General features: G+C 44.8%; 2 protein-coding genes across 4 annotated transcripts in view; both read right to left on the reverse strand.

The window, feature by feature from the left end:
• Positions 1–963: 963 nt before the first annotated feature.
• On the reverse strand, positions 964–8,627 carry LOC118504129 (SKI family transcriptional corepressor 2; the record flags this gene model as incomplete). Its single annotated transcript, XM_036038218.1, has 1 exon — positions 964–8,627. A coding segment is annotated over one exon (966 nt), but the record flags the coding sequence as incomplete, so codon positions are not given.
• Positions 1,138–13,306, reverse strand: part of LOC118504128 (insulin-like growth factor-binding protein complex acid labile subunit) — a 200,600-nt gene continuing 188,431 nt past the window's right edge. For 2 of the 3 annotated variants that reach the window (XM_036038215.1, XM_036038216.1), the window contains one exon: positions 8,589–10,641. In XM_036038215.1, the coding sequence (XP_035894108.1) occupies positions 8,628–10,334 (1,707 nt within the window). In that variant the 5' untranslated portion in view covers positions 10,335–10,641 and the 3' untranslated portion in view covers positions 8,589–8,627. Of the gene's footprint in view, positions 10,642–13,306 lie in introns of all 3 variants that reach the window. The other variant, XM_036038217.1, reaches the window with a different exon arrangement.

The raw sequence follows: 13,306 nt of genomic DNA on the forward strand, positions 1-13,306 counted from the left end.
TGTAAACAAATAAAATTTACAGATCCTACATTTATGGCTTGCACTGTAGCGATCGCCGACAAGGATGAGAGCTTTCTTCCGATGATAACGCGAGTGAAAGAGATGGCAGTGTTATCCTCTTTATCGCTAGTCCACCTACACACTAAACGATCACTTTCCCCTATCGATCAAACGAATGAAAGAGTGAAAGAAGCGTTTTCTGCTTCCACTCAGTGTATCGCTTGATAATGTGCAGGAGCGGGACGGCACTATCAGTAGCAAGCGATAGGCGATATCTCCTTGGTGGATGCTCTCCTGTTACCCGTGTTTCGTATTTTGAGCGGATACAGCTCGACAAACCAGTTTCTCCTAATCAGATCAGGATCCCACTAATTAGTATGAAGGAGAGAGAGTGAAAATCGAGCAGCAGCTGCTACTGCGATCTCGTTACCTCCTAATTTGGATGCTCTCCTGTTAGCGCAGATCAAATTCTTCGATGAAACTGACAGCCGTTTTCGAGTCGGAAAATGTTTTTTTTTCCTTCCAGATCAAATTTCGAACATCCTCTCCTGTCGCCGGTAGTGAGAGGCCAGAAAGAGATGGAGCTTATTAGCAAAGGCTAAATGCTACACGAGTGAAAGGGAAACGTATATTATATTCTCCAGCTGGTATCCTTGGCTGGTAGAGAGATGTAACCTCCTGATTTGGATGATCTCCTGTTACCCGAGAATCGAGAAACGCCCGTTTTAGAGAAGCGATTTTCGTTCGACTGACGCCGTGACGGAGCGGATGAAAACGCTTTCTCGTTCTTTCTGTGATCTTTTCGGATTTTCAAACAATTTTAATGTGATATCAGTTAAATACGGATCTTTTTAAATTATTTTAATAAAGACATATCAAAGAGGAAAATATTTCCATAACGAAAATTGTTTAAAATGTGATATTTATCGCTAAATATTAAGCAAAAACACACACACAGGGGGGTTTTATTTTTAATGAAAAATTATTCGTTTATTTTCCATCAGTTTTTTTTCTCGGTTCTTACTTTGTTTGCTCTTGTGTATTGGTATTGGTTACAGTTCGCATGTTTCGCGCATTTTCCACCCTTTCCCATCTCGATTTGTTTACGAAGTTTTCTACCAAGTGTGTTCGGGAACCCTATATGTAATTCCTAAACCCACTAAATCCCGTACGTGGCACGGCTCTGGACTTGACGGGGGTTAGCGTTGCTGCTGTAAAGAAGTTTGCTGCTAATCAATATGTACAACATTGAATCGGGGGTTTTTGCGAGTTCCGTACATCAAGTCCATAATCACTTCCGTTTGAAGTGTGTGTTAACGAAAAAACAAAATCACGATAAGGTTTGGTTTGATTTTGTTTTGTTTTGTTGTTTTTCTTTCCCTATTCTATCCAGCAAATTTGTTTTCATGTTTTGCAAAAGTTTTACGCTTTTTTCTATTTTCTTCTCAAGACTTTCAGCTTGTAATACGCTTTTCTTCACACTTATATTTTAAATCAATTAGTTTTCCGCATTTAAACCCCTTACTTTCTTTTTATACACGATCATTTGCTCCTTCTTCTTCCGGTTTTCTTTTTTTTCACTAACTATGGTATAGGTATTTGTTTTTCATATTTTTTACTCCTTTTGTTTTTCTTTGCTTTCTTTACTTTAAAATTGATAACAACATACCACACGGCCTTCTCTCACGATTGATTTCGGTTTGATACTTCCACTTCCACTTCGCTAGGAATCGTTTTTCTTCTCTCATGATATTAGTTCTAAGACTTTTTAATTCCTCTTTTGCTTTGTTAAACAATTCCCACCGGCTACTTCATTATCATCTCACTGTACTCGAAAAACACACACACACACACAGACTTAGTGAACGGCTGTAAGTGAATTTTTAAACGCTAATATCGCTATGTACACACGTTTTAACATCAATTTGTTGTGATTTTTTGTTTTCTTCTGTTGTTTTATCTTCCGTTTTTCTCGATTTCTAGTGTTTTCATTAACTATTTTCTCCCTTCTCCTTTTTTCTCTCTTTTACTTTGCTTGTGTTTGCTATCTATTTACACGCACTACATTTTCTTCCCGATTTTGTTGAATCAGTTTCATATTTTCTTATGACTGGTTTGTGGCATGTTTTACGAGTTGCTTCTTCTTCTTTATAGATTAAAATACCCCCCTCGTGTTTCCAGGTTTTTTTGTTCTCTCTCTCTCTCGCACGAGGGCTTTCCCCTCTTCTTTTTACACATTTAATCGGGTTCGGGTGTTTGGGTGCCTTATCTTATCCACGCACTTCCCTTTAGAACACAGTACACAAATCCATTTCACTAGATTGCAGGTGTTTGCTTTCGTGTTTGATAGTAACAGTATCAGCTTTGTTTTATCACTTTAGCGAAAGAGAGTTGAGAAATGAGTGTGAAATTGTAGTAATTTTCGTTTTAAGGGTGCTAACGTTTTTCCCCACTCTTTCTACAATTGCTCAACCGCCTCAACAACGAGTAGATAATAATATTCAGTGTGCTTTCGTTTTTGTTTTCTGTAGAAGAAATATTGCTTTTTAAGTTGAAGTTTGTCTTACTGTTCTTCCTCCTCACCACTACCACTACTACCTCTACTAGGTTCGTTCGCGTCCGAGGGGGTTGTTTTGTATATTATCATTCAATTTTCACTTTATTACCACCATCATTGTTGTTTTCTGTGGGGGCTCTCTGTTCACCACGTTCACATTTAGACCTTTCGCACAACTCCCGCTCGATGGACCATTATTTTATTGCCTCTTCTTGAACATTTATTCTCACCCCGCGGTCTAATCTATGCTTACTTTTATGACCACCATCCAGCCAACGCTGCTCTACACTTCCTCATCATCATCATCAACCGTGATCATTCCGTGAGCGGGGAGTTTCCCGGAGCGGCCCGGACAAAAAGTTGGGTAATTTTGTTTCGTTTTAAATTCAATTTTTTAGGCCTCCCTTACACAAAATCTCACTTCCTGCCTGCCTGCAAGCTGTCCGGTTCTTCTCTGGGGGTGGTGTTGTCGTTTCCATCGGCTGAAGATATACAGCGAGTCGCGTGGTCGGTTCAAATATAATTTAATTTAATTACATCTCCATCTCCCTTACACACACTCTCGTTACACACTCATTATGATTGCATTTTGGCGGCCAAGGTTAGATGTTCGGGGGAACAGGAACGGGGGTGATTTTCTTCCTTTTTGTTTCGAATGCCATTTTTCATTTTCACCTCGATTATGTTATTCTTTTAACTATCATCTTCATTTGCTCCCCTACGCAACAACAGTTTGCTTTACGATCTTACGACGCTTTCCGTTTCGGAACTGGTTGACCCTTTGCGGGAGTCTCCACTGTTGTAGTGCCGGTTTTATGACATAATTATAATTTCCCTTGCGGGCCAGAATTCAAATTGATGCATCCCGCGACTGGACTCCCGCTCCCCATTCCCATATTTGTCCTAAGAAGGGGTAAAGAAGCGGGCCATCACCAGGTAGAATGACGGCGACGACGACGACGTGACTGTTAAGTGTCATTATGCGTTACACTTAGCGTTTTTTTCACCTTTCTCACAAAGACCCTCCGAGGATTCCTGAAGCCTTTCCTGGATGGGGCAACCGGGAATAGTTGGCTATAAAATGCAACCTCCCTACCTAAGGCGATTCAATTTAAACTTTAAATGGTTTAATTATTTTCACCCTTTTTTTCTCCTTTAAGCTGCGTCCATGCCTGCAAGAATTCTTGAGAACCCGGGGGCTGTCGGCTGAAAATTTCGCTTTGATGTGGAAGTAAGAAAACTGTCCGCTTCTTCGCTCCAGAGTTTTGCATTCCGGTTTACAAGGCATCGATTGCCAGATTGTAGCCTGCGGTTAACTGCAAACTTAACCACGAAAGCAGTGGGATAAAAACCTCTCTGTTTGGAAGGCCCACAATAGGGGACAGAGATTCGGAGCTCAGGATATCCTTACGGCATTGGTGATGCTGGTAGTCCCAGCTTACTAAGCAGGGATTAAGATTTAGAAGGAAACACTGTAACCAAGATGTCTTCTCTCTTCATCAGGCGAATTAATTAGACAGCTCTGGCTAATTAGACACTCCCAAAATGAAGGCTCCCCCATCGGTAAAAGCGGACTGTATTGAGCTCTCTCAGCTTCAGCTCGAAAATATCATGCAATTTTCGAAATGTGTGGTGTAGTTAAGGATTCTGATTTGCGTTTTGGGAGGTTTCTAAAACCGGCATTAATTACAGTGATGGTAGCCTCTCAGGAAAATTAAAATCCCACCAAATGTCTCGTTGGCTCTATATCTCCACCAGACTTCAGAGCTCGCTTTCGCGATGACTACTACTCTCCGGCGAGAGTTGGAGCTGATTAGGCGTGAAATTCATTCACCAAAAGCACATTCATTTCACATTCGCAATCAATTACGAAATTTCGAAGTTGTAGATACAGGACTGGCGAAGCTTTTCCCTGGTCGCTATTTGGTGTTGAAGAATCTAGAGCAGCAGCATCATTCATTCGGGACGCTTTATTATGTGACTCCTCTCCCGGTGGAGTTAGGCGACTCGGCTGCTGCTGCTGTTGTGTGAGTATGATTGATGGTTCTATTAAAAGTACTGGCACAAACACACGAGTTGTCGATTTCCACGAACAAGCGCACAAGAAAAACCCTCGCGGGAACTTCAACAATGACCTATAATGGTTTGGATGGTGGCAGCAGCAGCAGCAGCAAACTATATCCGGCACATGACACCGCCGCGGAGGTTCGTAATCGATCGGTTTGCTCCCTGAAGGAGAGGCTTGCAAGATAACTCTCCCCAACGGCTGGCTGGCTGCGCCAATTTGTAGCCTCATTCGCCCCGGACTACTCCCGGGCGGCTAATTGCTGTAGCGCATGGCACCCGGCCATCGTCAGCGTGCTACCACACCGTCATCGGTCAGGGTCAGATCGTGAGCCCTACTTTCCGCAGCGCGATTGATGAGTGCCGCTGATCGCTATAGGTCGCTCGGTAGGGTCAAAAGATGGCGAAAGGCAACGATTTCACGCCCCAAAACATCATTCCGCAGCAGCAGTTTCCTTTCACCCGGGCAAGCCATCATCAATAAGAAAAAGGGGAAGCTTTCGACTAGGGGGGACGATTCCTTCTTGAAGCAGCACATTAGCAAATGTGTCTCGTGTCTTCGTAGAAAGAAGCAAAAAACTAAAATACGGCCAACTCATTTGAATGTTTGTGCTCTTTTGAAAGAGATCTAAAGAGACGGTAAAGAAAATATACAGAAAATGATATTGATTTTGACCCATCCAGAAGAAAGTAAATATTGTATCTCATTATATGGGACAGACATGTCTTTGAAGTTAACAATTTAACCGTAAGGAAAGATAACAAAATTCCTCACTAAATACTCGATGGAAGCAAAGGCCGATTTCCCCCCACAAAAATGGAAGAATGTTTTCTTAGTGGTTTGTTTAATTACAATTATGGTTCGAGCTAATGGCTAACCAAACGAGCTATAAAAATAGGAGCGAAGGATGTTTCCTTTTGCGCCAATAAATGTCAAACAGCCTCTTGGGTCATTCTGCTGTACGACGACGACGCCTCATCACGCCTTCAATCATTTTGTCGACGGAATCATTGATTGCGAAGTGACGAAAAAGGCTCAGTTTTTGATGCTCTTTTTCCTCTATCTTTGATTCCCGGGAAAGAACGGCTATTGAAAGGATCGGGTGTGGTTGGAGTAGCACTGGGTCTGGGAAGTTTTCCTAGAAGCAGCTGGAAGCCCTGAGGCAGCCTAATTTTCGCATTTTTCCCCCTCAAACAACCGGGTAGTTTGTGGAGCCGCTTTTCCCTTACAAAATTAGACTTATGAGGAACATCTTTCACTCCAATGCGTGGCAACCGCAGTAAGGAGGCAAAAATGAAAGGAGGGAGGGAAAAATCCCCCATCTCCCCCATTAGTAGCAAAAGTGTGGTACAGTTGTGTTCATCAACTAAATCAATAAACACTTCCCGCGGTCACAACCAACCAACCAACCGTCCTTCTGACGCTCTAAATCCCTTTCTTCCGCAGCCGCGAGCGAACGCACCCGAACGAAAACCGGATGTCACCGACATTATTCCGGCCATTAATTTAATTAAACAACATTTCCTGTCGACCGACCTCGTGCCATTACCATTTGCCTGTTCTACGCTTTTGCGTTCCTCCGGAAAACGGTTGGCTGGCAGAGACAGAAAACATTGACGACGTCCGGACGTCGTGTGTCCGCACAGTGCCGAAGCCTCATTTCGCGAAACACACACACAGTATCTAAACGTTCGCAATCATTCGTTTCCAGGTGGAAACCTCGCTTTTCACCGGTGTTTTTGCCCACCATATGCGCGTGTGTGAGAGTGTGCGTCGAACGGCATTAATTCGATACGATTTGCTACACAGGAAACAGGATATACACGGGCGCTCGTGGACAGGAAACAGGACAAAGATTGTTGTACATTAAGGGGGTTTTTTAGAAGGCGGCAAATTTCGATTAGGCTTGTTTTGAGGTGATGGAAGGCAGCGCACACATGGCTGTCTCATTGCTCTTATCTTAAAGAAGATGCTAGCCATGGTAAATTTGAAGTGAATAATATATAAAGAGTCTTAAGGTATGAGAAAACTTAGGCAAGATACAAGAATTTATAAGAAAATGTAGTAAACGATAAGAAATCAATACTTCAAATAAGTGTCATAGGAAAAGAAATTAAGTTTTGATACAAAAACAAGCAAACAACAGTTGGAAAATTCATCACGATAAAATAAAAATAAAATTATTACCAAAAATTTTTTCGGAAACTAGGATATCAACAATCAAAAAGGTGGCAAAATTTGTAAAATATAATTTAAACATCAGAAATAAAATAAACAAAGAAAAGAGGTACAAAAAATAGAGAATAAAGGAGAGAAAAGAGGCACCAACTATTAAAAAAGAGGGTAATGAAGCTGCCAGTATAATCAATAAATTTTCTGTTAATTGTGGGAATGATAAGTCTATTAATAAAGTTGATGATAACATAAGCCGATAATGAAGTTGTACTGACAAATTTAAATTTAAGTTTAAACTCACAGTTGAAATAAGAATTTAAATCTAAGTTGAAGGAAAGCTTTAAACTTTTAGATTTTAAGCAAAGAAAGGAACAGATACTTCATTCTCGATTTTGATTAATCCTAGAAAAAATGTGTTAAAACGTTAAAAACGGCGCAACATTAAGCGATTAACTGCATCAGTCGCTAAGTAGAAGAATAATCCCTAAGCAATGAGACACGTGCGCCCAATCCTTTCAGCAACTCATTTCAACCACCACACAGAGGAGAGCCGATAGTGAAAAGTATCATACCAATACCATGATGAACCGTGTGACAAACTGTGTCCCCGGTCCTGTGACTAGGAATAAACCTAACGCATTCCCAAACCCGCTCCTAGCCGCTTGAGTTGTGTTTGGTTCGCCTCACTCGGTACCGCAATCTTCAAATTCAAATTAGCACTAAGTCTATCTACTGTACAGCACGCCAAAAACGAAAGCGAAAAAAGAAACGACCCCGTCCATCACAACACCCCAACTACGAATGTCAAGAAGTAAGTCCAGTCTATCGCCCACGTCTAATATCTTCTCTCCTTGTGCTTAAAACCTAGTGATAGTGCCGTGCCACCGACAGGGTCTTGCGGCCATTACCGAGCGTGGCACCGGTGCTGATGGCGGAGGACGGGGGTGGTGGTGTGGCGGGCGGTGATGGCGGTGTCCTGATGCGATCTGTACCCACCATCATCATGGGGCCGTTGCAGCTGCTACTGCTGCTGTTGTTGTTGTTGATGTGGTTCAGCGTGCTGGCCGCCACCAACAGCCCGTTCCGGATGGGCAGCTCAGGTGGGACGGGCGACAGGGGACTTTGTGGCGGGGAGGTGGCCTCACTCTGACCACTGCCACACTCCTCCCCATCGTTCACATCCAGCGTGTCATCTTCATCATCCTCCCGGTCGGACATATCGTCGCGATGCTGGAGATGATGATGGGGCGGCGGCGGCTGCTGCTGGTGCGGATGATGATGGTGATGATGATGATGCAGCTGTGCGTCGGGCGAGTAGCTGTGCGGCCCGGGCGACACGTTTCCACCGACCGGCTGCATCGAATAGGCCGCGCCCGGGCTGTGCTGATGGTGGTGCTGGTGCACATGGTGATGGTGGGTTTGATATTTGGAGTGCAGAGACCGCGGCTGATTGACTGCGGACGCACTGACCGTGTTCGTTTTGTTGGCACCGTGCGGCAGGAAGTGCTCCTGATTGAGCCGCAACGGTGCGAGTGTTTGCGTCTGGTAGGTTATCTGGTGGTAGTGATGGTTGGCCGGCCCGTTCCCATCCGCCAGACCGTTGTTGCCGTTGTGGTGGTGCGGTGGAATCGGTGGTGTGTAGTTGGGGAACAGTTTCATGCCCGGCTGGATGGCAGTATGCTGCTGTGATGGCTGACCAGCGGCGGCGGTAAGATGATCCTGGCTGAGCTGAAGGAAGCTGGTGGCGGACGTCTGCTGACCGCCAACAAAGACGCCACCATTACCTGCTGGTGGACCTCCCCTCCGAGGTGGCGGAGGGGGAGCCTCTAGCTATAGTTCCGTGACCGGAATGTGCCGGATGCCATGCGAGTGGTGATGGTGGTTGTTGATTTGGTAGTTGTTCAGCGTGGTCGGATGAATGGCAAGCCCACCGCCCGGTGGCCCTGGATGGGGATGGCGCGCGGAGTAGTCCTCCTCGGAAAACGTCTTCTGATACTCGCGCTCCTTCCGTCCGATGCCATTGCTACCCCAGCTACCCTTCACTACCTCCTGGATCCGTCGGCGACACTTGTAGATGACGAGCGCGAGTGCGGTGAGAATAGCGGCCGCACTGACCAACACCACACAGATGATGGCTTGCTGTTGACGGTCAGGATGGGTGCAGCCGAGCAGTTCCGGCGAGAGACTCTGAAGAACTTGATCACGTAACCGATCCGGAGCGGCACAGACGACCGGAATCTGTTGGGTTGTAGAATGACCCGCTGCCGTCACATTGCTTCTGCTCACGAGTAGATTCCGTAGCCACAGTATCTGACAGTCACAGAGCAGTGGGTTCTCTGAGAGATCCAGCTCGACCAGCTCGTTCCATGACAGCATCCCATCGGTAAGCGTCGATAGCGCATTATCCTTCAGTACGATGCGCCGCAGATGTGGTAACCCACTCAGAGCTCCCTCCTGAATATCTGTCAGCGCCTTATTAGACGCAATAACAATCTCCTCAAGGTTTGTGTTCTGTGCAAATGCTCCACTCTCAATTCGGGTCAACTTCAACGATCCTGATATGTCCAATAGCCGGAGATTGCTCAGGCCGGCGAATGCGTTTGCCGGTATACTTTCAAAATCATTCTGCCCAAGCGCTAGTTCCTCCAGTCGCTCGAGAACTGCCAGCTCCGCCGTCGGGATGCGACTCAGTCGATTGTCGGAGAGGTCGAGCGCACGCAGACGCTCCAATCCGCGGAAACTGTCGCGTGTAACGTTCAGCAAGGCAGCACCGTCCAGGTCGAGTCGGCTAAGACCCGGCAGCATGGCGAACGCTTCCTTCGGGATGGAAGCGAACGAGTTTAAGCCGATGTACAGCTCACCGAGAGCACGCAGCGGAGCTAACGCTGGCGATGGCACACTGCTGATTGTGTTATCGTCCAGATACAGTACGCGCAAGTTATTCAACCCCACGAAAGCTTTCGGGTCTATCTTGGCGATTCGGTTCTGACCGAGATTTAGCTCCTCGAGCTTAGGAACTCCCGAGAACACTCCTTCCGGCAGCTCGTCCAGGAAGTTTCCACGCAGATTAAGCACCGTCAGGGCTATCAATCCGACGAACGTTTTGTTGGTGATCGAACCCACCTTGTTGTGGTTCAGATGGAGCTCGGTAAGCTTGCGCTGGTAAGCGAAGGTGCGTGGTGGCATATTGAACAGATGGTTGTAGCTAAGATCCAGGAAGGTAAGATCAGCGTAGAACTGCATCGACGAATCGATCGTTTTGATCTTATTGTTCTTGATGACTAGTCGTTGGATGGAGGGATTCAGTACGATCGGTAGCACGTCCAGCTGTCCCTCGCCGCAGGTCACCACCAGGTTGTCATCGTCACACTGGCACCCGGGTGGACAGTTTGTGAGTCCTGCGGCTTCCGCTGGGAATACGACAACCGTGCCCACCATCACCATCACAACGGCAATGCCTATCGAGAGGGTAAGCATCGTTCTTCGGGGATGGCCGCGGGATGTTTTTCTACCAATCACGTGTTCTTCTTGCGCCATGATGTTCGGGAGGGTACACAGGTCTCCACCGGGATGATATCTTCTTCTTCTTTTTCGTCGTCTTCTGCCCGTCTGCAGAATTGATTGCCGATATAAGGCCTCCGTCGTTATGGACGACTTCCCGTCGACACACCTGGCGGGGGCGGAGTAGCGTTTTATTGGAACGAAGAAGGAACTTCCAACCTATCCTTCCTGCACTGCTGCTACCAAACTCCGGGTACTGCGGGAGAAGGGCAGACGGAGAGGGTGGGGAACTCTTCCAGGTGGGGGAGCTTTATGGAATCGCCGCTCGTTGAATCGTCATGCTCTGTAACGAAAAGGGAAAACGCCGGAAACCGTTAGAGAAAACTCGATTACAGACAGTAAAAGGTGCCATAAGCTATTTATTGGATTACAGGAATTAGACGACGAGCTGGTGTGCTGATATGGTCTCGCCGCGTATTCGAGTTACCATCACCGCTTCCGGTAAAATCCGGAGAGTTCAGCACCGGTCGTCGAAGCGCCTTTTTTTCCCGAACGACCCACCTTCTACTTCTAGTTGGGGTTCAGGGGACCCGGTGGCTAGAAAAACAATCTTTTCCAACGACGGTGACGACTGTTTGTTTTTCTCGTTCGTTACTACATCACCTTGGAGACGGTGTGCGTGTTTGTACCATCTAGTAGTCAAGAAGGTCGCCAACAGAGTAGAAATAAAATTCGATAGCACTACTACGTCGGTAGCGTCACCGATGATGATGTCCAGAGTGGAGACACTCAAAACCCCCCGAAAGAAAGTTAACGAAGGACAGGGAATCGGTAGAAAGAGAAGGAGCAAAAAAAAAATTAGCCCGCAGCACTAATACCCGGCACTAATCCGCTCATAATGCGGTTAAATTAATAATACACAAGGTGCACAACGCCAACGGGTGGACGTTGGACGATCCTAGACTCTGGGGCAACTCTGCCAGGGGTTCACGTGTAATGGGGGAAATGATTGAACAGTGTGTAACATAACAATACGATTATTAAATTAAATTAAAATGAAGCCCTTAAGTTTGTCAATTTTTTTTAAATTTAAGTTTTTTTGGATTTAAGGCTTGTTAAAAATGAGGTAGTATGATTAAAAAAGAGAAAAATTCTTTGAATAAAGCCACACAAAACAAATTTATATCAATAATAGCAATTAATGCTATTAAAATAATAAAAACAGCATATCAAAATTCATCACACAATGGTTAACAAAATCGAAGTTAATTTTTATGAAAAATCCTTGAAATTTTTAAATAAAATTTCGATCCTAAAAAAATACAAAATTGGACTGAAACAACATTCGATTGACACTGAACATAAAGCGACGTTGATTCTTACAATTTAAGAATTTTTATTCTCTAGTGAAACATAAATCGTAAACTTGTGTATTAAAATATCCAAAACGTGTTTCAGTATTTCATCCTTTTTATGTTTTATACTATATGAGCTTAGTATACGCATTGGTATAAAGCATTGATTTTTATTCTGAAATTATTGTTTTCTCTCCCAAACTTAATGCTCCTAAACTTATTCAATGTACTGTATAAAGGTATCAGTAGGTAGAGGGATTTCGTTTCAAAGGAAATTAGATTGTGGATAATGTGTCCAGTACATGCGAGAGATTTTACGGATTTCAAACTCCAACAAGCAGTGTTGTTCGTGTCATGTATTACGTGATTTCAAGGAATAAAAATTTGTTTAAAAAACAAACCTTTAAAGAAGAAGAAAATTAAATTGAAAATATATATTCGACATTGATTCCTGCATTCAAAGGTGATCCATCTGCAAGTAAAGCATAACGGGCGCATTGAATATGCACACCACCCGGCCAGTAAACGTCTGAAAAGAGCAATAAACCTCAAGGGCTCGTGGCTAATTGTATTGCAATCGTCTGCATAAACTGTTCACTCCATTCATTAAAGATAATTCAATATCAATATGTGGCAGCATTTATAAATCGAACCCGTACGGATGCATCTGGGAAAGTTGGGGGGAAAATGGAAAATGACAAGCAATTACAAAACCACAATCCAACTTGCAGTGTGAGGTGTGAAGCGGCACAAGTCTTGCACAAACGATCTGTTGGCATAACAATTAGATCCGAATTCATCAACGATCTCTCTCCATACAGCCACGGAACGGTGTGTGTGTGTGAACAAGACGTGGTCGGGCCGATGATATCGGGCACAACCGATTGGCTTGCTGGCATTTAGCACTGGGCAAACGGAACTCGGAAAATCCGGCCCAGCATATGGATGCACAGACTGTTTGAGTTAAAGTTTACCCCTTGCACACTCGCACACCTTTTCTCTCATTCGCCGGCCGAGTCATGGATGGCCTTTGTAATGGGATAACTTCCTTCCAATTAAATAATTTATTCATTTACAGCATTCCAGCGAAAAGGGGTTTTGCATTTACGCTGTTTTCGATCTAGATCTTCCGTTGCTGCCTTTCCCCCACTCCAAGCACCCTTTTCTACTTTGTGTCGCACACGGAAGGCTGGGCGCCTCCATCGATGTTTGCAAGCGGATGTGTGTGTGAAAAGGACGCACAAAAGCGACCCATACCGTACAGGAAGTACGTGTTGTGTGCATGTCGTGCGATGTGTTTTCCCTTCATTATTCCTCCCTTCCTCAGTCGGGTTTCAAATCATCGACATCTTATCCCCGACGCCGAGCGAAGGGAGCCGAACATTTAATTATTGAGCATTCATCGAAACAGGCGCCAGAGTGCTGCTGCTGCTGCTGCTACTTCTCATCGGCACACGAGATTGAATAATTCACTCCAATTGAATTAGTATCTCAATCTCGAACGTACGAACGTTACGGCATAATGTTTTCCAAACGGCAGCTAAGCCAATCTAGCCAAATGCTCTAGCGCTCCCTTCATGTAAGGATATTGCTTCCCTTTTCGTGCTTTATCGAGGTAATTACAGGTCAATTGTTTTGAACCCTTTTCTCTCG

Source organism: Anopheles stephensi, chromosome 2, assembly GCF_013141755.1.
Source record: "Anopheles stephensi strain Indian chromosome 2, UCI_ANSTEP_V1.0, whole genome shotgun sequence".
Classification (NCBI taxonomy): domain Eukaryota; kingdom Metazoa; phylum Arthropoda; class Insecta; order Diptera; family Culicidae; genus Anopheles; species Anopheles stephensi.